Source organism: Rousettus aegyptiacus, unplaced genomic scaffold, assembly GCF_014176215.1.
Source record: "Rousettus aegyptiacus isolate mRouAeg1 unplaced genomic scaffold, mRouAeg1.p scaffold_m13_p_5, whole genome shotgun sequence".
Classification (NCBI taxonomy): domain Eukaryota; kingdom Metazoa; phylum Chordata; class Mammalia; order Chiroptera; family Pteropodidae; genus Rousettus; species Rousettus aegyptiacus.
This window is the reverse complement of record NW_023416308.1, coordinates 89,748,267-89,774,326: the sequence shown is the minus strand read 5'-3', so window position 1 is coordinate 89,774,326 and position 26,060 is coordinate 89,748,267. Positions and strand designations below refer to the sequence as shown.

At 36.1% G+C, this 26,060-nt stretch overlaps 1 protein-coding gene across 4 annotated transcripts in view; it reads right to left on the bottom strand.

The window, feature by feature from the left end:
* Positions 1 to 25,736, bottom strand: part of ZDHHC13 (zinc finger DHHC-type palmitoyltransferase 13) — a 45,506-nt gene extending 19,770 nt beyond the window's left edge. The window contains exons 1-10 of one of the 4 annotated variants that reach the window (XM_036220926.1): positions 25,171 to 25,736; positions 24,693 to 24,821; positions 13,512 to 13,657; positions 10,713 to 10,835; positions 9,060 to 9,137; positions 7,733 to 7,877; positions 6,306 to 6,370; positions 4,765 to 4,927; positions 4,402 to 4,527; positions 1,264 to 1,397 (exon numbers count right to left, since the gene is read on the bottom strand). In XM_036220926.1, coding sequence (XP_036076819.1) covers positions 1,264 to 1,397; positions 4,402 to 4,527; positions 4,765 to 4,927; positions 6,306 to 6,370; positions 7,733 to 7,861 — 617 coding nt within the window. In that variant the 5' untranslated portion in view covers positions 7,862 to 7,877; positions 9,060 to 9,137; positions 10,713 to 10,835; ... (1 more) ...; positions 24,693 to 24,821; positions 25,171 to 25,736. The other 3 variants (XM_016164939.2, XM_016164941.2, XM_016164940.2) reach the window with 3 other exon arrangements.
* Between the last annotated feature and the right edge of the window lie 324 nt (positions 25,737 to 26,060).

Below are 26,060 nucleotides of genomic sequence, written 5' to 3'. Positions count from 1 at the left end.
ACGGGTGATGTAGCATAGTCAGCCAGGGACGGCCGCCTATGGAGGTGATCTTGGAACTCAGGCCTGAGGGAGAACATCGGCTCCAGCTGTGCAACCATCAGAACATGTCAGATGAAGACTTTAGTGAGGGCCATGACCCCAGGTGGGAATAAGCTTGATATGTTCTAGAAACAGAAAGAGGGCTGGAGAACAGTGAAGGAAAGAGATGAAGGAAGAGGGGAGGGAATGAATTACATAATACCTCATAGGCAAGGAGTTTGGATTTCATTCTGAGTAAAGGAACAGCTACTGGAGGGCTCTATGCAGGGAGAAAAGACAGAAACTGATCTGCCTTTTTAAAAGACCACCCTGATTGCTAAGTGGGGAAGAACTAGAGGAGAATAAGAGTCAGGAGACCGGTTAGGAAGTTTGGTCTAGAGCACCAGTTGTGGAGATTCCGAGAGCAGACCAACTAGAGGCAGAGCAGGAAGGACTTGAGAATGAACTGGATGTCGGAAGTGAAAAGAAGGGAAGATTTAAGAATGACAGTAATCCAAGGAGGATACCCATTATTCACACAAAAGAGAAGTGAGAAAAAGAGATTGGGGTGTGATATGATTATTGAGTACTGTGTGTCTAACTATGTATGTGAATTAACCATAAGGCAGGCTTTGTCTCAATTATTATCCTCATTTTATACATGAAGAAATTGAGGCATAGAAAGGTAAAGAAACTTGTTCAAGTTCTGTCTGCGATGTGGTAAAGCTTGACTTGAAGCCAGGCAGTCTCTTAACCAGTGATTATATATAATTATGTATAAATATTTTCCTAAAAACAGAGCCATGTCATAGTTACTATTTTATAACCTTCCGCAATTTAATTAGGTTGTTTCAACTAAAAACATTAACAGTAAAAATAACTAGCTTAAAATGAATTTAGATTTAGAAAAGGAAAAAACAAAATTCCTGAAAAAAAAGGACGAAAATGCTTCAAGATGCAAATAGCTACAAAAATCTCCCCATTACTCATCAAAATTAATATTTTAAAAAGTGAAGTAGGATAATTTTTTTTCCATCAATTGTCAATTCAATTATTGTGTTGACCATCTGCTTTCAAGTCCCATCATGTGTAACCAAAGCCCTCCCTTCTCAGCAACCCTGAGGATGTTCTATGTGATAAGCAGCATTCATAGCTCAGTAAAAATCTGTGACTCCAGCTAATCAACAATAGAAATAAGCAACCCCATTGGAAGTAATCACCAGCCTTGCAAAGACTAATACACACCTTGGAAACAAAGATGTCAGAAAAAACAATGTTACTAGAAGGCATCCTTTTAAAAGCCAAGAATCTGAATTGAAGTCCAATATGTATCCAACAGCCCACATGGTAATCACAGAAAGCATCAGCAGCAGGAAGAGCTATTAAGAGATTCAGAATTTTAGAACTTTATGGATTTTACCTCCTAAGTATCTAATAATCATTAGTTCATTAGAAGAACTACTTCCTAAACATATATAATAACATGTAATATAACAGCAGAACACAGTTTTCCTTCAAAATTGCTGAATGATAAATTTGAAGTTTGAGAAATTACAAATCTTGGAAACAATCTTTAAAAAAAGACTTACGTTTTAGGAAATGGTACTTAAACACACTTTGTTTTGCTTTCTGCCTCTCCAAGAAATGGTGGTCTTTTAGAAAAGTGTTAATGATAGCTGTCATTTTTTTTTAAATAATTTATTTCAAATAGTATTATATGTCGGAAAGCATAAAGACAAAGGGACCAAACAAAAATCTGTACTCTCCAGATTTAATGAGGAGACCATGAGTTCCAACTTGGGCACTAGATGGTGCCATTTCCTAATCAAGAGGGTTAAAGGATTGAGTTTGCAGAAAAGATGAGTTTAGGGCATGTGGGATTTTAGATACCTATGTACATCTAGGAGTTATCCAGGAGGTAATCAGAAAAGCAGGTCTACCATTAAGGAGAAAACTTGGAATTTATCAGCATGTAGGTGGTAAAGCCATGAACAAATAACATTCCAAGGACTGTGCAGGCAGAAAGGGGCAAAATCTTGGCCAACAGAAATATTTAAGGGGAAAAAAGCTGAATGGCCAGTGTGACCAGAAAGGGAAGATGAGAACCAGGAGAAACAAAGGTTTCAGAGAAGCCAGGGAAACAGTTTCAAGAGGTGGGTTGTTCTCAGTGTCAAATGTCACACAGAGGCCAAAGACCGAAACTAGTCCTCAGAATGCTAATTGGTTTATTCAGGCAAAGTTAAAAGAACGAAAGTCTATGGACCATGGTGTTGACTGTCTGCACAGAAGCCAGGCACTGCATTTCTGTGCAATGCTGTCCCTTCACAATAATACTCGTGATCTTGGAATCAAGCAGGGCTTTTTCAACAGCAAAGGGAGAACATATATCCTGCTTTAGCTTCACTTTTTACTCCTCTAAGTCATATTATAAGGATGATATCAAATCTTTAAAATGCTTCCAATTCTAATTCGCATAATGCAAAATGAGCAAGTTAGGTTTTTTAAAAAAAAGGTAAACTTAGAATCTACATGCAATGTAATTTTAGAACAGAAAAAAGAAATACGGATCTCAAAATTTTAACACGAGATATAACGCTCCTTGACGAGCCACGCTATTCACTTATGCAATAGTCTAGTGCGTACTGCACGCAAGCACTGTTCTAGGCTCTCAGGACATATCAGTGAATTTAAGATCTTTCTCTCATGGAGCTTAAATTCGAGTAGGGAAAGATAGACAAATTTAAAAAAACAAACAAACAAAAAAAAACAAAAAATGCCTACAGCACCTGGTATTCCAAGGTGGTCTCCTATCTAACCAGGCCCAACCTGCTTAGCTTCCGAGATCAGACAAGATTGGGCACGTTCAGAGTGGCCTGGCCATAGACTAGACAAATGTATTAAATGAATTTTATAATATATAAAAAGCTGGATCACATAGGGCCTTATAAGCCATTGTAAGAACTTCGGCTTTTATTCTGGGAGAAAAGAGGGACATCAGAGCATTCTGAGCAGAAGAATGATAGGATCTGACTTACATTTTAAAAGATTCAGCTGGCTGCTCTGTTGAGACTAGATAGAGATGCGTGGAAGAAAGGAGACAGCAGACAACTACAGCAATCCGCATGAAAGACAGTGGTGGCTGGACCACAAATGCCGTTGGTGGAGTGGTGAAAAGGGGTCAGATTCTAAATATATACTGAGGGCAGAACTAGCCAATGTGTTTTTTCTGATAGACTAGATACGTGTTATAAGAAAGAAAAGGCGACGATGACTAGAGAGCTAGAATTCCTACCTACTGAGAAAGGAAAAACTGGATGGACTAGTTGGGGAGAGGTAGGAAGGAGACAGGAGTTCAGTTTTGAATGTGCTATGCTGGAGATGCCTCCTGGACACTGAACTGGATAAGTCAAGTAGGTGACTGGATATATGACTCTGGAAAGGTCTGAATGAGAGATAAATCTGGGAGTTGTAAACATATAGATGGCATCTTAAAAGCCACAGAAGTGCATGAAATCGCCAAGGGAAGAATGGATAGAAAAGAGGTCCAAGGATAAGATCCTGGGGCACTCTACCATAAGGAATAGGGGAGAAGCAATGGAGTTGGCAAAGGAGACTTGAGAAGTAACTGTTACTTCTTTCTTCCTCCACATACCTAAATGCAAAATAAGTATTATATTCAGATGACCCTCACCATAGAAATCTGATATCTGTTCATTTAGGATCATTCTGAAAGTATAATTATTAATCATTATTATATAAGATGATGCTATCTATCATATTTGAAACATCAAAAACAGTATAATCAATTCAATACCCCATTTTAACAATTTAAATTATATTCACTATTATGACTTAGGACAAGCTAAAATTCCTAACTTTTTCATTCAGTTCACTTTTAAGTTTAGAAAAGAGCACCACTCAGACGAACTGCTGAGTAAAATAAATAAAGAAATAAAATTTTATTTCATTTCTTAAAATTCCGGATTTTTAAGAAGCAACATCACATGCTTGAAGTTTGCAATGCTGTCATTTTCAAAGTCTAATTCCTCCAGATTCCAACAAAACATTCTGAATGAGTTCCTTGTAATGGTATTTTCCCTTTTGCTTCCCTAGGAATCTAAACTATTTGTGTTTCGACTCATCAATTAAATGGAGATGTGCACCATCATATTCACAAGGAAACATGTAGTTTTATGAGAACTAACAATCGACTGCCAATGAAAGTGCCAAATTTCCAACTCTGAGTGATGGAATGCGTGGGAAAGATATAATTGGCAGAAAAAATGCAGCACTCCCAGGTTTCCCCAATGCCTTAAAAAACAAAAATGAATGAAGAAAACAATTCTTCTTATAGCCCACAATGTCGGGCTCATATGAAAATACCTCGCATTTCTGCAGCCACCTCCAAAGTCTGAACTTCCTGTTGGCTCTCATTTTGGCTTCTGTTTTTAGCATGTGAATAATGAGCCGATTTTTGTTTTGTAGAGCCAGGTCAAGAGGTGTTTCTCCCTTTAAAAAAAAAAGAAAGTTCAATTATATTTTCTATATGGTATGGGTACTGATCATTTTATTAAAAAATCACCAAAACCACAGATTCGATATATTTATTCTGAGGGTAACCAGATATTATTGTTTATATCTATCCTGTGGTAACTGAAGACACACGTATAGATTACCTTTAGGTTAATTTATCAATCCTCTAGCTGAAGATATAATAGACTAAGGGAGATAAATACCTGGTCATACCTTAACATTTTGAATATCCAGGCTAGAACCAGCTTCCAAAAGTTTATCAACTGCATTAATATTTCCTGCTGCAACTGCCCAGTGAAGTGGAGTGTTCTTGTGTATTTTATCAACCACATTGAGAGAAGGATTAAACTTTAAAAGAAATCCAGTTGGTTCTGGCCTGTCTCAAAACAATAAAAATCCAAGGGATATTAGAGAGATGAATGATTAGAGGGGTAAATGTAAACAACGAATCTTTTAAGGTAATATATCAATTAACCAATCAGTAAGCATTCTGAAAACTGAGGAACTTCTTTACGAAGAGTTCTAGTCAAAGTGCTAATAGGAGAGATGCATTAAAAAAAAAAAAAGACATCTATTAAGTGATAGTCTGCTATATTGATAATACAATTTTAACATCAATACAGTGGAATAACTACTTTTGTTTTTCAAACTTACTTTCATGTTCTGGTTCTATTAGCATTTTTTTAAATTGTGAATTTAAATTTGGTCAATATTAAATGCTCTGTTATTTATCTAATTATAAACTAAATGTACATTATATTTGAAGAGATAAACCAAAAGCTAACTGCACATTCTCCTGCTAACCAATTCTTAAACAGAGTGAGTATAATGTCCTAAAATATTTGTTTATCTTAGAAAGTTATGGACTAGATGGCAGAACTCAATGAAACATTTTTGCTGTATCATGAGTACTTTCCCTTCCTTCATGACTACTCAAGAGATTCTTTTAATAAAACAATATTCTACTTTATTCTTTCGAGATCTTTAAACACTATACCTGACTTAGGTTTCAGCAAAGAAGAAAAAATGCTTTTTAACAAAATTCTACTCCCAGCCCTACCACTCCATAAACAAAAAAGAAATAGTATCAGAACTAAGTTCCTTGGAGAGAAGACCTAAGTAAAAACAGAATCAGAAATTAAGTACGACATTAGAAACAAACTGATAAAGGGAAAACTGTAGCATGTATTTGAATAGAATACCAGAAGTTGGACTATAGGGTGGTCACTAGTCACATGTGTTTATAAAATAAATACACAGAAAAACTTAAATCCATAAGTACAAGATGTGAATATATAAACTATTTTCATAAATCAGCTGCAATATTTTCAGAGCAGTCAACAATGTCAGAGAACCTCAACATTTACTGTTTTCTGGAAAGCAGATTAATCGTCTAGAGTTCAAATTATGAGAACACTTAAACTTGTCACCATTTTTTAAAATGCAAACTTAGAAATGTACGTGACATTAACAAATATATGCTATGGAATCTACATGTTCTGTAAAGTTTTCTTTTGGTAGCTTTCAAACTTTTTCCCTAAGCTATCAGAAAAGAGAAAACTTATTTCAATGGTGCTTTTCTAACTACAATGACATTAAAAGTCCATACACAGTCACAGGGTAGAAAATCTTATTTTCTTCTTCAGAATGTAGTATCATCTCACATAGACTAAGATAGTTAAGATTTATATACACGGATAAGAAAGTGTTGAAACCAAAACTCAGAATGATACAATTCAGCTAAACTCACTTACCCAAGTACTTTGTGGGCTGATAACATAAGAGGTGTCTGCCCATTTAAATCTGTCATATTCACACTCTAGTCAAAAAAAAAAAGTCGGTCAGCGTAACTGTAGACCAAGTCAAAATTCTCTTTTCTTAATAGAAGTATCTCTTTAATACATTTAACACTACCATTATGTCTATAAGGAGGTTCAAATATCACTTGAATAAGAGAAGGTTCTACTTAACATCCATAGGATAAAAATCTATTCATTTCTACAAAATATTTTTAATGGGAATATCTGAATATATGATTTAAAGTTCTATAATATGAATGGAAGGGAGCTAAAGGAAAAAGAAAAACAATAATCACCATCAAATATGTGACTTTAAAAGTAGAGACCTTAGAAGTCATCTAGTTTAGACCTTAATTGACATTAATTCATATTATCATCTCTTACACTAAGTCATCTTGTCTCTACTTAAACATTTCCAGTAATAGTGAACTCCCTATCTTCTGAGGCAACTCACTGTATTTTTAGACTTATGTTTTAAAGAGTAACACATGAAAAATTCCTTTCCATCTTCTAGAATATAGGAAAAAAAGGAAATCACATCTCCATGAGGATACACTCCCTTTAATAAAAGGGGCCCAGCTCTGAGGTATACAACAGTGGTTCCAACCAAGTCAAAGGAAGTTTCAGTCACTAAAGACTCTCATGGGCCTTGGAGGAACACAGCTTGGGAAGAGCCCAAAGAGAAACAAAAAGGACTCTTCCTTAAATGTCTTTCCAAAGTGAACCCCAGGAGGTTATATTCTACTTTAACTGGCTAAGTCTGAGAGAAAGGGCTGATTTAAAAAGAACACAATCATCCCCACAGCATTAGTACAAACATGTTTCCACACCTCTAACAGGTGAGTCTGCTAATATATAAACTACTTTGGTAACAGAAAGCATATCCCAGACAAGTATAGATGACAGTGAAACTCCCACTGCCAACAACCTATAATTTAACCTGTGCCATAAATGGATGCCTCTTAAAGTAAATCGCTTTTCATGGAATTACTTTAGAGAACAATAAGAAGCATATACTCAAATTGGTCCCCCATTTGGATTCAAACAATGAAAGCAAATGATGGGTGATCTACCTACCATTTCTACATTCAACCAGGCTTTGAAGTCATGTTTTTGACAAACTCTGCAAATTACTAGGGTCATAAGAAAAACTATTACAGTCTTACAAGTTTCAGAAACATCTATTGTGTGTCACTGAGCTAAATGACTTGATCTTCTTGCACCAATGAAGCTAGACCAGCAGTATTCACTAGTTAGACCTACTGAGACTAATATCTGAATATCTGGATATTCTCAACTTCTACTTTAAAAACAAAGACACACTACTAATAATCACCTTCAGATTTACAACAGCTGGAGTATAAGATACATTTCAAACACACCTGTCCTTTCGAGATGAGATATGCTATAATGGGCATGTGTTGAAATAATACTGCCAGGTGGATGCTGCTGAATCCCTCTCCATCAATGAGGGTGGGGTCTGCACCATACTGTAGTAATAATATGACCATAGGTAAATGCCCTTGTCTGTAAATAGAGAATAAAAATTATACTGTACCATGCAGTAAAATAAAAAAATATTCAAGGAAAAACCAATATTCCTAAAACATGAGGGATTTTGGTTAGATATAAAAAGTATTTCCTTAACAGTAAAATTTAAAACTCTGGATAGTCTCTAAACATATTTTAGTTAGATGCTCCAAACTTAAAAATATCTGGACAGTCCTTCTTGAGTGCAGGTAACAAACTTAATAACCTCCCGACCTACCTTAAACCTTATGTTGCTACCAGGTTAAATAAAGATTTTACATGACTAATGCTAAAAATCTAAACTTTAATACCACTTAGACTTCACTTTGCTACTTTAAAATAATCATGAGCCAGATATGCTACAGTAATACATTCACAGACTGCAGGTATACTGTATAAATATTATTCCTAGGAACTACATATTTTTATACTTGAATATGGTTCATTTTCCTCAGAAAGCACTATACCTCAGTAGGTTAACCCTAGATTCTTCGAAATTCTTGGCTATGGAGAAAGATTAAACTCCTTGCCTTAAATAAATAATTTTTCAGTTTAGTTTCAGGTTCACATGAACTACCAACCACAGTGAATGGAGTTAAAAGAAAATTTAAGAAATTGTTAAGTCTCAAGACAGGCACTCATTAACTTCCACTTCAGACAGCCAACATATACCAGAAAGAGCTGACTGAGTTTACAGTTCAGTGGCCTATTGCTTTCATCCATGGGATCAAATACAAAAAGATATTTATTTTGATTATAAAAAAGAAAGTATAATGCACATATTTCAGTTTGAGCATCATAGTGGAGCCCTAATTTAAACACAAAAAACATCATCTGTGGAAACTCTTTAGAGCTGTATTTATTTATTTTTAATGAAGGGGGAAAAAAGCCTTTCAAGTGGTTTTTAATAGCAATTTCCAATGTAGTGGCTACATTTGGCTATTTAAATTCAAATTAGTTAAAATTAAATAAAATTTAAAATTCAATTCCTTAGTTGTATTAGCCCCATTTCACATTTCACATTGTGGCTAGTGGCTACCGTAATGGATAACACAGAATAGAACATTTCCATCATCACAGAAAATTCTATTGAAAAATGCTGGTCTATAATGTTCAGAAAATAAACTTAAGTCACTTTCAATTTTCAACAGCAATTTCATTGTTTAAAGAAACCTTTACCTGATGGCCCAATGAAGAGGAGTTGAATTTAAATCTCCACCCAACTGATCTACCACAGCACCTTTTGAAATATAAAACCTGTTAAAAGAAGACATAAATAAAAATAAGATGTAAAACTTAAAATTCATACCATGAAACATCAATTTTTCTTAGTAATAAATGTATTGGGAAACAGAAATTATAATAATATTCCTCTCTAAAAACACTCAGATCGACAGAAGCCTGAAAGATTCACATAACAGCATCAAACAGATCCCTAGTGAAATATTCTTAAAATATAAGTAATTACTCCTGCTGTCATGAGCATTCCATTATAACTTACATAACAAACACGTGATAACTATTCTTTCCATATTCTAACTACCACACTTTTGAAATGGTTTATATTCAAAAGGTTTAGCATCACACAGATATTCTACCTAACTTGCAAGAAGAAGGATGAAATTATGTCTCTTTTAACACTGTAATGTGGGAATGAACTCTAAAAGTAGGTAGTTAAAAATTAATTCAAAATCTTTTCATAAAACTTAGACATTTTGAGTTTTTTACTCTCTATTTTGGGGGCATAGAGGTGATACACTGTATAAATGAATCTATAAGGTAAAGAGACATTGTCTTCTGTGGTTTATAGAAATTAGTCTCATTATTTCAAAGTTGTGTTTCACATATATTATTGAAACAATATACCAGTTTATTTTCACAGAAAAGGAGTTTGCCTGTATGTGTGTTTATTTTAAACCTTAGTATATTTTAAATCTAAGTATATTTTTATTTTCTTAATAAATATGCATAATACAAAATATATACACATTCATACACACATATATTTTACATGCTAGGGTATAAAACAAAGAAAAAAAACAATGGGTAGACAATAGTGCTTTATAAAGAGAAAATATTTTATATAATCCAATACATGCCTACTTAAAAATGTATTCCATACTTAGTTTAAAAAAAGGTTAAATTATTCTCCTATCTATCCATTCCTCTTGGTATTATTACAGGGTAAAATATTTCAATGTTTCTTCTAAACTACATGTTAACTTTGTTCTATCCCGAGAAAGCTTATGTTACGCTTTTTCTTATCAAAAAAAAAAAAAAAAAAGTTCAAATTAGTAGTTACAAAACAGTCATGGGGATTTAGAGTATAGTATAGGGTATATAGTAACTATTATTGTTATGGTTGTGTGTAGTGCCAGATGAGTGCTAGAATAATTGGGGGGAACAATTTATGGATTGTATAAATGTCTATCTTTTTAAAATTTAAAATAAAAGAATAAAAAAAATGATCCTGGCTTGGAAAGGGGCTTACTGGGGCCCAGTAAAATGCTAGGCTCCTGTGTAAATGATGGACAGATCATGAAAAAAGAAAAGAAGCTCCATTTCATTGCCTGAACTTTATAATGGGCCCCTGTGGCTTTATCTTTAATTTTCCTTTTTGGGCCAATGAGACTCTTGAATTGGATGATTTCTAAGGTCCTTTTCAACGCTCTGATAACTTATGTGTGTGGCACAAAGTTTCTTCAGGTATTCATTCATCTACAATAAAAGATAACAGATGGTTCAACATTCATAGTTGGACTTGAAGAAAAGGACAAATGGAGAGGTCCAGAATTACAAATACACAATTAATCTACATATATCTCATCTTACTTTACAAGATCCAGCCTGTTGTTAATAGCAGCCCAATGAAGGAGTGACACATTTTCCTTGTCTGGTTGCCTGACGTCATATCCTGCTTCTACCAATTCTTTACATCGGTCAAAAATCCCATATCTCAAATAAGAATAAAAAGAAAAAGACATAATTGATACCATTAAAATAATTTTAAATATCAAAATTTCTTCCTTTTATCATGTCTTTATCCAGTCTATCTTTCAGTTAGCACAGCAATACAATAATTAACAAAGATATACATAAAGAGGCATATTGTAATTGTAAAGACAAACAACAAAAGTAAACCTGGTTTACTAACTGATCAAATTAATCCATTTGGAGTTAACCTTGCTTTTCTTAAATAAATTTTAACATACACAGTTGTCCTCCTTCAATAAATTTCATATGACCCTCCTCTATATGCCAAGAATTCATGGTGCTGATTCCTGACTATAATCTTTTCCTTGAATCAAACCAAGCCCATGCAATAACCTCACAATAAGGAATGGAGGATAAAAGCAAACTTGGAATGGGATAAATTCAACAATAAAATATGAACATAGTAAAAGGTGCAGCAAATGAAGGAATGATTAGACCTTCCTTAAGAGGATGAAACAGTATATGGGCTGTTTTGTAGGCTGGAGAGAGGGCATTTCAGACAGAGAGAACAGCATGCACAAAAATCAGAGAGGTGAAATTGCACAGATGTTCAGAGAAATACATAAGCAATTTAACACTACAGAAGCATAAAACATAAGAAAGGGAATGGCAAGAGATGAGGCTAGCAGAGGCAGGCAAAAACTGCACGGGCCTTCTCTGCCAATGCTCTAAAGTTTTTAGACTTTATCACTCAAAGGGAAACCACTGAAAGTTTTAAAGAGGAAAGCACTCAGATTTTTCAGTTTTAAGAAAGATGACATTAGTGGCAGTATGGAAACTAATTAGAAGAGGGTGAGGCGAAGACTGAGAGACCAGTTTAGAGGCTCTTGCAAAAAATACGGGTGAGAGGAGATGAGAACCTAAAGTGAAAGAGGCAATAGAAATGGAAGGAGGGATGGACTTGAGGAAAACGTAAGAGAGTTATTTAATAGACTATCGGAATGAGAAATAGGCAAGAAATCTCTCTTTTTAATGCTATAATAACTTTTTAAATCACCCATTAATACTATTTCTCCTCAAAAGAAACTATTAAGTCCCAACAGACTAGTTAGCACTTTCTTTGAAACTTATTTCTATTTAAAGAAACCTGAAAGTTTCAATAGGCCTTCAAGGGTCAAAATCAAACCAAATGACAGAATTGTTTCCCATTAATGTTAAATTAAATCATTTCTGCCTCACCAAAAAGTGTGTGTGTGCTTGTTTTTTTTGGCTTTTTTTTTTAAAGATAAAGATACCCGTGAAAATATTAATTAGAGTGAACTGCTGATAATGATGTTTCCAGTCTTCATCTTTTAAATGTCAACTTTAACATTTTATTGAAAAAGAAATAATCTCTTTATGTAAGAAATATAACAAGAGTACACACTGATTAGGATTTTGGTGATTTAGAAAATGCAAACATACATCTTAGCTCTCTTTTATCCTTCCCAAATATTCCTAAAGATCTTCCCACAACCACTTAAGAAGGTCCACTTAAGAATTCCTGAAAGAAATTTTAGGAAAGATATAAAATGTTAATTTTTACTGACATTCCCTAGGAGTATAGCCTGATTTCTCACATTTATCATAATAGAGATTTACCAGTAGCAGAGAAACATTTAAATGTTCCATTCTAATTAAAGCAAATATTTTCCTTAAGAACACTCTCATCTTCATAAAAATATATAATATAAACGATATCAAATAATATTCACCTAAAGTAATGGTTCCCAGGACCTCTAGAGTTCATATAAAATAATAATTAGAACACCCAAATAACTGTCAAGTATTTTTTAACAAAACTAATACATCAGTCTACATTAAGGCCAAACAGCTCATTAATCACCAAAAACCTTAGCTTTTGACAGAAATCATATCAAGTTAGTGTGGTTAACATTAGTTCCTTTCATGCTGATTAGACGCTCTGATGGGCAAATTTATATTTGATTACTGAGAAAATGAATTATGAAATAATGTAACTTGATAGACAAAACATTTTAAAATAAGTTCAACAGCAAAATGGAGAGCAGATGTTAATCAATGAGATCCACAATAGTGAAAATGTTGGAAATGATTTAATGCAAATATCCATGTATAGAGATCTTAAGGGGAAACTTTCAAGCATACTTTCATTTTCAGTTTAAGCAAAACAAATATGTTTCGAGTGGTCAAGAAACACCTATTTCTACTTTATTGACTTTCTTCTAGTGTACTCAGCAAAACAGGTACATAGAAAGTACTCGATAGATTGTTTAAGATATCCATAAATGTATGAGATGATATTTTTCTAACACATTTGCATATTTAGGTGTAGTACATTTTAAAAGACTCAGATTTGTGTTTCAAACACAGAGTTTAGTTTTAGTGTCATTTAAAAATCATTCACTCAAACATTTACTGGGCCCCTAATACAAGACAGGAACTGTGCAAAAGCACTGGGGCTACAAAGATGAAAAAGACACGCTTTTGCTAAGAAGCTGCTCACAATCCAATGGTAGAGACTGGCAATAAAAAGGTAAGGTGCACTGGCTTCAGTGCTCTGAAGCTGGTATGACAAACATACTAGCACTGGAGTATGAAATGAGGAAGGTATACATACACATATATTATTATAATTCAACAAAATGCAAGATTAAACAAAGCACTGGTTATACTTACTGAGTGGCTTTTACAATATCACAGTTACTAGAGTCCTCTATAAGAGGAACAGCTTCTCTTGCCTTGGCAAGTTCTTTGTTTTCATGCGCACAGACTCCATGCCGACCAAATCCTGAGGGGTGGAGGCCATGGCTGTGATTCCTGCACTGGAGAGTAAGAGTGATTTGACAAAGGATAGTAAGAGAATTAATGTCACATTCAATTAAATAATGAGTTTGCTACTACCAACAGTATCTATTTATTAAATTGATATTTTTGAGCCTTAGAGGTATATCCAAGAGAAAATTTTCATGTTAATTCTTTTCACTAAGATTAGATGTTTAAGATCAGAAAATTCCAAATTATATATTTTGTCATAAAACCAAGATCACCTGCAAAGGCACAAATGGACCTTGTTACTTGTAGTGGGTGAAAGGTCATGGCTATTTACATAAATAGGAAGGTCACCAGGGCTCTGCTTTAGGGAGTTGTTGCAGACACATGCTAAAGACATCCCCTGAATAAATCAAGTTCTTGAATATGTATAACTGGAGTCATGGGAGATGAAGGGAAATATTTTTAAATATTTGATTAAAAGCCAAAAATCTTCCAAATTTTGTGCAAATTATAAACCCTAAGCTCCTACGAGCTCAACAAAACCAAGCAAGGTAAACCTAAAAAACTTATATCCAAGACATATCATAATCAAATCACTAAAAACCAACGATAAAGAGATAACCTTAAGAGCAGTCTAATGAAAAAGATATATTACGTTCAAAAAACAAAGATATGAACTCAGACTTATCAGTAAGTGCAAACCAGAAGATAAAAGCATAACAGTTTTAAAGAGATGAAAGAAAGAACTGTAAACCTGGACATGCCAGCAAAAATATTCTTCACAAACGGGGAGATAAAATATAGTTTTTCAGACAAACAAAAGCTAAGAAAATTGCCAGAAAACTTATAAGAAATGATAAAGTCCTTCAGGCTAAAGGAAAATAATAGCAAATGTAAATGTAAATCCATACAAAGGAACAGAGAGCCGGAACTACATGGGTAAATAACATAATTATGTAAGTAAACATAACAGACTTTTCCTCGGTTTTTAATTTCTTAATGATAGTACAGAAACAGGAGTGCACTACTGTAAGAGATTCTATAATAGCATTTGCAGGTAGACAGTAATAAAGTGTATAGTGTTAACCCCTCAATAAATAAGACAAAGTAGTATAAGTAATAAGTCAGTAGCAGAAGTAAAATACTTGAAGGACTATAAAAAAGGCAGGAAAAGTAGAAAACAAATAAAGAACACAGAAGAAAATCAAACAAGATGATATATTTATGCCTATCCATATTGATAATTATGTTAAATGCAAATGGCTTTGAAAGAAAGCAAAAAGCAGAGATTGTTAAATTGAATTAAAAAACAAACAAACAAAAAAACCTACGAATATATCCTGTCTACGATAAACCCACTTTAAATATAAAAACACATAGGTTAAAAGTAAAAGGATAGAAAAAGACATGCCATGCAAAAACACTAAGCATAAGGAATGTAGTGGCTCTGTTTATGAGACACAATAGATATCGGCACAAGAAGTATTACTAGATATGAGAAGGGAACTTCATAGTACTAGAGCCTGTTTTATAATAACCTTAAATGTGTATGTACCCAAAAGGAACTTTAAAATTTATGAAGCAGAAGCTAATGGAACTAAAAATAGAAAGGGTCACAATCGTCATTGGGTATTTCAATACTTCTTTCAGTAATTGACAGAACAAGTAAACAGAACGCCATATAGGATATAGAAAAGGAAAGGAATCAGAATAGGATAGAGAAGACTTATAAGAACACTATCAACTTGAGCTAATTGACATTTTCATAAAACTCCACCCAACAATAGATTTTTTTTCTTTTTCAAGTGCACATGGAATATTCACTGACATACTAGACCATGAAGCAAGTCTTAACAAACATAAATGTATTGAATTCATAGAGTATGTTTTCTGACCATGATGGAATTCTATAGAAAGCAATAACCAAAAGATATATGGGAAATACTCAAATATTTGGAAATGAAGCAACACATCTCTAAATAACATATAGGTCATAGAAGAAAACAAAGAAAAAGTAGAAAATAATTTGAACTGAATGAAAATGAAAACATAACACATCAAAATGTGTAGGATGCTGTCTTAGCGGTGTTTAGAGTGAATTTTTAGCTTTAAATGCTTATATAAGGGGAAAAAAAGAGTCTAAAATAAATGATCTAAACTTTCGCCTTAAGAATCTAGACAAAGAAAATTAAACCAAATTGTTATCTAGCTTTCACCCACATCAGTCACCAGACCTTTCACTCTGAACAACTTTCGGTTTTTAAAAAACAAAAACCTCTCAAAGAATGAATATACATGAACAATAGAAAATTGAAGATATTTGACATAAAGTACCTAAGTCAATTCTGCAGGAGTTCCATAAAAAGGTTTAAGAAATGATAGTTTTACTGAAATAAGTCCATAACCTGTGGTGAACAGGTTACTCTGAAGAGGCAAATCCTTTTTTTTTTTTTTAACTTACAGTAAAATTGATTTTTTAATATATAGTTCTATGAAGCTTTATATCATTTAGAGTCATGTAAACACCACCACAATCAGGATACAGAACAGTTCCAATACCTTAAGTAAGTCCCTTGGGATATTCCTTTGCCATACTTCCTGACAACCACTGACTTCTCCAGAATGTCATATAATGAATTATGTAGTATATAATCTTCTAAAATTCGCTTCTAAAATCGGCTTTTGAGATTCATCCAAGTTGTTGCTTGTTATTAATAGTTCCTTCCCTGCTGTATAGTATTCCATGACATGAATATAACAAGTGTATCCACTTAAACAACTCACGTGAGCTGTTTCTAGCTTTTGACAATTATAAATAGAGTTGCTATAAACATTCATCTACAAGTTTTTGTGTGAACATATGTTTTTGTTTCTCTAAGCAGGAGATTGCTTGGCCATCTGGTAAGTATATGTTTTTTGCCAAACCATTTTCCAGAGTAGCTGTACCACTTTGCATTGTCACTACCAACATATGAGAGTTCCTCACAGGCACTTAGCATGGTCAGTATTATAGATGTGTAATAGTATCTTATCCATGGTCTTAATTTGTATATTCCTAATGGCTAATGAGGCTGAGAATCTTCTCATGTGCTTATTTGCCATCTGTCTATCTTCTTTGGTGAATTAAGTCTTTTACCCATTTTTTAATTGGGCTGTTCATTTTCTCACTGTTAAGTTTTAAGAATTCTTTATATTATATATTCTAGATACAAGTCCTCTGTCAGATATGGAATTTGCAAATACTTTCTCCCAGTCTTAGCTTATCTTCCTATTTCTAAAAAGTCTCATTTATAGAGAAAATATTTTTAATTTTGATGAATTCCAATTTATCCATTTTTTTCCTTTTACAGATCATGCTTTTGACATCACTTCTAAGAACAATATCTTGAGACCACAATTTTTCTATTCAGAGAGGAAGTTCTCCCTCAGAGTTTCAGGTACCTGTGCTGCTAAAAGACCTCTTTCCTGCTCCTTGAAGATGAACTAGAGTGTTTTTAGAGCACTCTGTGTTTACACTGATGCTCACCTCCAGGGTTCAAGTCTAGGGAGAAAGGAGGGGAGGGGATCCAGATGGAAATATAAGGTAAACAGGCTCTGGGTTCAGTGGTGTTTTGAATTCCGGTCTTTGTTCCCAATCTACCTGTACAATTTACTTTTCGGAATTTTTAAATAGCTGCTATTTGCATTCTGCTCAGTGTATTCAGTTGGATAGACGGGAAAGAGTATGCTTATTCCATGTTACCCAGAACCACAAATGCTCTTTTTAATAGGTAAGTTCTGATTTATCTGGTAAATTCAACCTCACTACCTGACATTCTTATTTTATACACATGCACAGTCACACACAACTAAAAATAAACGTATGGGTAGTTAAATTGAAATATAAATAACAACGTTACTTGAGGACTTTTTTCATTATATCAGAATAATTGTAACTATATCCAATTGAAGACAAGGGGGGTAAGGAAAGAGTGGAACTATACCCAGAATTTCTAGAGTATCAACAAATAGCCCAAGTTGCTAAAACTGACAGAGAAATCGGTCTACTTTTATATAAAACTTCATTTTAAAAATTATAATGATTCACATTCATTTTAGGGATCCAGCAATACAAAAGTGAATGAAGGATTAACAACGACTCTTTCCCTTCCAATTTTGCATCACCAGATACATTATTATTAACAGTTTGCTGCATCCTTCCTCATTGTGTATATACTTTAACATATATAACATTATGCAGCATATATACTTATAGGTTTTTATCGTTTTCTTCTTACATTTATTTTTAAAATACAATGGTATAGTATGATATAATTATTTGTCAATTTGTTTGTCTCACCGAACAATGTATCATGTACAACCCTGTAGGTTAGCAATAGTTGAATATTATTACACTGTATAGATCTAGCATAATTTATTCAACCACTTCCCTATTGTTAGAGATGTAGGCTGATTTCAGCCTTCACTTCTATAAATAATCCTATAAATAATATCCTGTATAAAATATAGGATTGATTACCCAAAGGAAGACAGTTAGCTCAAAAAAATATATGCATTTGAAACATAAATAGATACTGACCAATTACCTTCCTTGATTCACACTCCCAACAAGCAGCATCTAACTATTCTTTTTCCCTACAAGCCTCCCCATAACTGAATGTTATCAGTCTTTTTATAATCTTGCCAATCTGATAGCTAGAAAAATGGCATCTTGTTTTTCATTTACATGTCCCTAGTTGCTAATGAATCTGAGTGTGTTTTCTCTTTGGTGGCCTGCCTTTTTGTAGTCTACTATTTTTCTAGTGGATTGTATACCTTTTTCCATTTGTATGTTTGGAAGGTTAACCCTTTGTTTATCTACAGATTTTTCATCACATATCCTTCTACAGATACAAATTTGCTGCTTCTCAGAATGCTTTAAGGCATTAAGGACATCAGCTTCATTTTTCAAGTAGAAAATTGAGGATTACCCATTTCAATGGAAGGAATGTTCACAATTAAGAGCATTTATTTATTTTGCAATTAATTACCGTGTATTTATGTGTACAAAGCATTATGCTAGGGGCACAAAAGATATGGGTATCTATCTTCCAGGAGTTTAAGTCTCATAGGGCAAAGTTAGAGACAGAGTAAAGTGATAATGGAAGGCAGCAGTGATTAAATGGCAAAAATAGGTGGTAAAGACTAGAGCGCAGGAGGTACCTTCTGTTCCTATGATCATTTTTTGCCTAAATCCAGATCAGAGTAAAACCTAAAATGATTAAACTCAAAGCCTGCTTTCAAAGTCAGTGATCTCCAAAGTGAGGCCAGTGCACTCAAGGCCATGTATGCAGTGACCCATTAGATAATGGGAGAAAATGTTAGAGCTTCTATTACAATGACTTTAATCTTTTTTTAATAAAAAAAAAAAAAAAAGGGCAGGAGCCACAAAATTTTACAAATATGGGTCTTTAAACATTACTAATTTTAGCATCGGCAGCCTCACTTGATCTGTATATCAAGCATTCTGTGCACCAGGTAACCTGGGGTAGAGTAAAAGTTCCACAACCTAGAGGGGTTGATGGTGGGAACTTTAGCATATTGCAGTATATATCAGGTTAATTAATTTTTAAGTCATATTATCTAATTTTAACTGTTACCCTCCCAAATTGAGCAAGTGGATTAAACTACAAAGAAGTCATGAATTGAGATAATAGCATAAGTACAAGCAAACAAGAAAACAGCAGGGCTGACACATCTATTGGTATGTAGCAAGTGCTCTTAATTAAAAATACGAAGTAAAAATAAAGACAATCTAATCTGACCTAACAAAAAGCCAGCCTCCCTCCAAAAATATTCAAAATTATCAAAAAGGCTAATGTGAAACAGAGAGCTATGGATACATCAATGGTCATTTTTATAACAAAGCCCCCCAATTCTCTGATACTTCTCTATCAGGAGGAGAGGATCTATGTCCTTCCTCTCTACTCTGAGCTCCGCAGAAGTGATGCTCTACAAGTTTGCAGGCCAAGGCCTTAGAAATTGGTAGCTGCTTCTTTCTGTCTTTTGAGACGCTCACTCCTGGAACGCAAACACTATGCTGTGCAGAGGGCCATGCCATATGCAGGTGTCTCTGATGAAAGTCAGCATCAACTGCCAGACAGAGGAGTGAAGACACCACCAGATGACATCGGCCCCAGATACTGAATCATTCCAGTTTATGAGTCTTTCTTGCAGAGGTTCCAGACACAGTAGAGCAGAAACCAACCATCCCTGCTATGCCCTATCTAAATTCCTGGGACATAGTCCATGAGCACGGCAACAGCTAGTTTACACCATTATGTTTTGGGGTGGCTTGTTAAACAGATAACAGGAACATCTTTAAGATATAGGGATGATATAATATTTCTCACATAGAGCTATGCTGAATCGAATTATTTTTCTAAATAGTAATTAGATACTGTTAAAGTTACAACAGGCATGAATTTAAGAGAAAAATTAAAATCTAGAAAACCAGATTCAAACTCTGATGAGGGTCACTGCCTGACAGGTTATCAAATGAAAAGACAGATCTGACAGATAGCCTTTAAAATTTTTTATGATATTAACAGAAGTACCAGAGTTCAGTTTCCAAGTTCATTCACTGGACATTTACAGAGTACCCGCCAGTGCTAGGCACCGTTCTAGATATTAAAAACACAGCAGTGAACATAACAGGTAAACATCACCATCCTCATAGTTCTTGCATTTGGTGGAGGGAAAGAGATAAGAAAGAAGATAAGGAGGCATGTTAAATGGTATTAAACGCTGAGGAGAAATATAGAGCAAGGAAGGAAGCTAGGGAATGTTGCTGGTGGTGGTGACGATTGGGAAAGTCTTGCCACACTGAGGTGATATTTATGTCAAGACCTTAAAGTGGTGGGGAAATAAGCGATGTGAGTATATGAGGAAAGAGTATTCCAGAAAGAGCAAACAATAAGTCAAAGGACTTGAGGCCGGTGTTCCTGGGGCTGGTTGACTGAGAAAGCAAGAAAGTAATAAAAAATGATGTCAGAGAGGAAAAGGGGCCAAATGGTACAGGTATACCTTAGAGATACTGGGAATTTGGGTCCAGACCACTGCAATAAAGTGAATATCCCAATAAAGCAAATCTCATGAATTTTTTGGTTTTGGTGCATGTAAAAGTTATGTTTACACTATATTATAGTCTATTAAGTGTGCAAAGCATTATGTCTAAAAAAACAATATGCATACCTTAATTTAAAAAATTCTTTATTGCTAACAGATGCTAACCATCATCTGAGCCTTCAACGAGTCATAATCTTACCTTCAATTTGTAAAAAATAAAAATGTAGTACCTGCTAAACACAATAAAGCAAAGCACACTCAAACACAGTATGCTTGTGCAGGCAAATTTTGGCAAAAACACATCAGCTCTGAGGTGGAATCAGAAGAACCAAATTCATTCATAGCATTATGTTCTTGTCTGTTTTGTTCACCGATTCGTCTCCAGCACCAGTAACAGTGCCTAATACCTAGCAGAATGAATGAAGTCTGGGCTCTTTTACTTAGCAGCTATTAACCTTTTAACAAATGACTTCAATTTATTAATATCTAAAACTAGAATAATAATCCCTTCCCACCTCACAGGGTCTCAGTGAGGATCGAGAATAGGGAAGTATTTGGCGAACTACAGAGCACCATATATAGTTAAGATCCTTACACCATTACTGAAATTTTTAATAGCAATTATTAACAACAGTGATTTGCTTCATTAATTCTGATTTCTGAATCACTCTCTCCCTCCATCTGTCATGGAACTGGGGCAGAGCTACCTTTCCTTCAGCATCAGGGAGTGAACTTTAAGCACTTTAAAAGGCTTTTGTAAATGAGGTGGCAGTAATTATGATGTGATAGTTACTCCTACCAACTTTTCCTGGGATTCTCTTGAGAAAAATGAGACAGATTCCACGAGAAGATTCTACACCCTTTTGTAAAACTCAGTCTGTTTGCAAATCATTTTTTTTTCCTGTCAGAACTCAAGAACACCTCAGGAGAATGCCCAGACAACTTCCCACATGTCTTGTTCCTCACTTAAAGCTACACCAGATGGTTGAAAGAAGGGGGAAAAAGGAACATGAGAAACACTCTCAAAATTTAAAAGACATTTTTTTAGAGGCAAAGTAATCCAATCATTTCAAACCTCCTGAATCCCAGTAGGGACAGAAAATCCACTCCCTAGCTCACTCTAACTAGAGACAACTTCAATTTTTTTCATCTGTATATAGGGATAACGCCATCTTCTTAAGGATGCTTCATTCGGGAATAAAATAATGCATATAAAAGCATCTGGCATATGCAAAAACTCACTAAAAGTTGGCTGAATCTGGATATTCTTCATTTAGTCAACAAACAGTAAGCCAACAGCTACAATATGCCACTCTAGGCATTGGGAAAGGGCCATAAACAAAAAGGACAATCTTGGTATCTCCTGTACTTTTCTCCAATAGCCTGTTCTGTTCTCTGGAACTGTATCTGGCTTCGATACTTCCTCCACAGAAGAGTCCCTTGGGATTTTGCAGATAACTATCAGTGTACCATCCCACTTTCTCCTGGCTAAACGAACAGCCGCAGTTCTTTCAAGGCATAAGCAAGGATGTGGAAACAAGAGCTAAAACAGGGCTGGGTGGAACGAAGGCGAGTACCCAGGCGCCTCCGCCGAAAAAGAAATCAATAGAACCTCAGAGACTCCAATTCAAAATCAAAAGAGGCTGGTCTAACTCATGTGTGTCACCTGACACTTCCTGGGAACGGCCACCCTACCTAACCTCCCAGCCCCCAGAGAGGTCCCTGCCGGACACAGGGGGTACCGACTACCCAGGGCGTCCTGGACGGTAGATGGTAGCTGGAGGGTTGGCTAAGGCACTCACCCTTCTGTCCTGGTTTCTCCTTCCCAGTTGCCTCACGGAGAAATCCCAGTATCATTCCCGGTGTTTCCAGGCTTTTCTTATTCCTGGCCCAGGCCCCTCCGCCCCCGGAAGCCCCTCTGGGTGTTGCCTCAACGTACGCCCTCGTCGCCCTACAGCTGCTGCCTCTCCCCAGGTTCCCTACCCAGGACAGCCAGCGCCCGGCCGCACTCACCTGCGACCCCAGACCGGGTCCCTCCATCTCCCAAGTGGCTCGGCAAATTGGCGGCTGCAGCCCGTTCGCCAGCGCGCCTCTAGCTGCCTCTCCCCCACTTCCTGCTCGTGGCCCCGCCTCCGCCCCCGCCCCCGCCCCCGCTCGCGCCCTGTGCCGTCAATCGCCTCGTGAGAGCCAATCCCTGCTCTCCTCTCGGATGGGGGCGGGACTTTCTTGCCACCAGGGAGGCGAAAGGGGAACCGCGAGTCGGAGGCCCCGCCCCCAGCCCGCCACCTCGGTACATTTCCAGCCCAGGTAAAGACTGCCCTGCTCTCCCAGGTAGGTAGGTGTCCACCTGACCTTCATGCCCCATCCTGTTTCCTCTCAGGTGCCAGATCAGGCTGTAATTTCAATGACTACCATCTACTGAGAACTACTTATAGTTACTTAATAGCTAGATAACCGTGTGAAAATCTGTTACTTTACCTCGGTTTTGTCATCTGTGAAATGAGGATAATAAAGGGTACCTACTTCTCAGAATTGTCAGAAAGATTAAATGAGAAAAAGCATGTTAAGCCCCTCAGTCAGCGTTTGACATATAATAATCAACAAATGTTAGCTAGCTATTAAAACATTTGCCACTCTCCACTTCCGCCATTTTCAGCAAGTCGCTTCCACAATCTGGGGTTCTGTTTTCTTCATACAAAAAGGAAAATAGACAACTTCCACAGTTTAGGCTAGAGGAGAATTGGGCAAGAGCCCCTGCCCCCCGCACTTCCCAGGCTCCTCTAAGATCAGCGCCAAAGGAGTTGGCATCTAAGTTCTTCTATTCAGCTCAAAGGACAGCTATGAAGCTAGGATAAAGCTTGGCCTCTTGCCCTTGGGGAGCTCTAGTGAGGCAGTGGGGCTCACCTACCTCAGCCCCCATTGGAGTTTTTCTAGACCAGCACTTAACATAGTCTTTATAATTATTCCTTAATATATCTATTGCCAACAGGACCAGATGAAGACCTTTAGAAGTTATAATGGAAAGAACTGAAAACATGATTCCCTTATTCTATAAAAATAATACTAAATCATAAAATAAGTGTCTTGAAATTAACAAAGTGCTGTTTTCCCAATAAAATTGTTTAAATGTTTAATTTTTACTATTATTACAATAGCACCCCTGCCTGTTGGACCCACCAGCCATGAGTTTCCCCCAAAACCTGTACCTTTTGAGAGTAAGAACCATGTTACATACATCTCTGAACTCCCAGTGCCCAGCACAGCACTGGAATGTGGGAAATGCTTAGTACAATTTTACTGCGCGAATAAGCGCATGGATAGGTGTGTCATCAACGTCTACGATGGAAGGAAAGACAAACTGAGTCACAAATAGAAGTGCAAGCAACTTCCTCAGAGAGCCAGAGGAGCAAGCAATTAATTTTGACAGGCTAGGATGAAGCAATGGCCAAGGCTTCGCAAAGGAGAGAGCCTTTGGGTTATGGTCATTTTGCTTAGCTAATAAGAACTCTGTTTATTGAGCACTTACTATGGATTAGCACCCGTGCTAGTGTTTTACATACATTATGTCTAATCCACGAAGTGGGTTTTATTTTTCCCATGATAAATGATGGAGAGAATATTCAAACCCATGTCTGTTACTTCATAGTGCTTTGGCTGAGGAAGTTTGGTTGTTTCACTTTCAAAGACCAAATTAGAAGATGTTTCTGAACTTGAGGAAGACTTGAAACCTGCAATTTCAATGTTTCTGCATTGATATTCTAACATGTCGGAAGATTCTGGAACAAATAAATGTTTACACTTTACTCTTTAGCAAGGTTCCTGCTCCCCTCTGCTCATTTGTTTAATGCCTCCACTGAGTTACCTCAGATTGGGATAAGCACATGCATAACTAATGGCTATACGAAAGCAAACCCAGTGAGTCTTAAAGTGCCATCATTATGTCTCATCTTTGAAAATGCCTTTGAGTTGTGGACATACCACAGTAGAATAGCATGATGTGTGGGAGTACACTTCCCGGAGCAGACTGCCTGGACCAGAATCCCAGCTCTAGCACTGAGAATGCTCTCGAGCGAGTTGCTCAATCTCTTTGTGCTTCAGCTTCCTCATCTGTAAAAATGAGACGATAATAGTACTTAATTCACAGGGCTGCTGAGAGAATTAAATGAGCTAATGTATGTAAAGTACTTAGAATTAAATGAGCTAATTTATGTTACATGATAGGTACTATATATAGGTTAGGTCTTATCATCATTGTCATCATCCTCATCAAGAACTGGTGTTTGAGAGAGCACCGAATGGACCAGCTGAGTGGTGTCATGCAAAGGGCTTTTGGGATAGAGATTCAATAGATCTGACTTCTAGTCCTAACTTCACTTTACTGTATGCACTAGTTTGCTAGGGCTGCTATAACAAAGTACCACAGACTAGGTGACTTACAACAAATTAATTTTCTCACATTTCTGGAGTCCAGAAGTCCAAGATCATGGTGTTGGCAGAGTGGTTTCTCCTGAGTCCTCTCTTTTTGGCTTGTGAATGTCCATCGTCTTCCTGTGTCTTCACATGGTCTTTCCTCTGTGCATATCTGTCTCCCAATCTCCTCTTCTTATAAAGACACGACTCATTATGGATTAGGGTTCTCCCATGTTACCTTATTTTAACTTAACCTCTTTAAAGAGCCTACTTTTATTTGTGAGGTTCTGGGTGTTAAGACTTCAACATATGAATTTTCGTGGTGGGGATAAAATTCAACCCATAACACCGTGTAACCCTGGGAAAATCACTTTCTCTCTCTGTGACAGTTTCCTCATTTGTAAAATGGAGCTGAAAGTGGCAGCAAGAAGCACTAACCTTGGTTGTCCCTCTCAGCTTTGATTGTGTTCTTTCCCCCAGCTGAGACTAAGCTCTACCTCTCCAATGCCCACAGTACTTTTTTTAAAAATCTCTTTTGAATGACACTATTTCCCTCATTCTGCAAATATATAGTACCGAGCAGCTTTCAGCACTGGGGATTCGATATTGAGTAAGACAAAAACACCTATTCCCTGACTCTTTGACGCTTACTGCCTCGCAGCAAGTGACAAACTTAATCAAACAGGCTAACAAATACTGACCTCTTAGAGTCAGCCTTGGATAAGATCCTCTTACCTCTTCTTGACCATGGGCTCCTGGCACACAGTCAGCTCAGTGTCCCTTGCCATGCTCTGCATAAGATCTGGCATGTGCTAAAGCCTGAAAGAAATACTGTCCAAACAAACGAACAAGTCAATGAACACAGCTGAAGTAATGGTTTACAAAAGGAAATCAAAGGCAGTTCAGCTTCGTAAATCACTCTAAGGAGTGCTGACT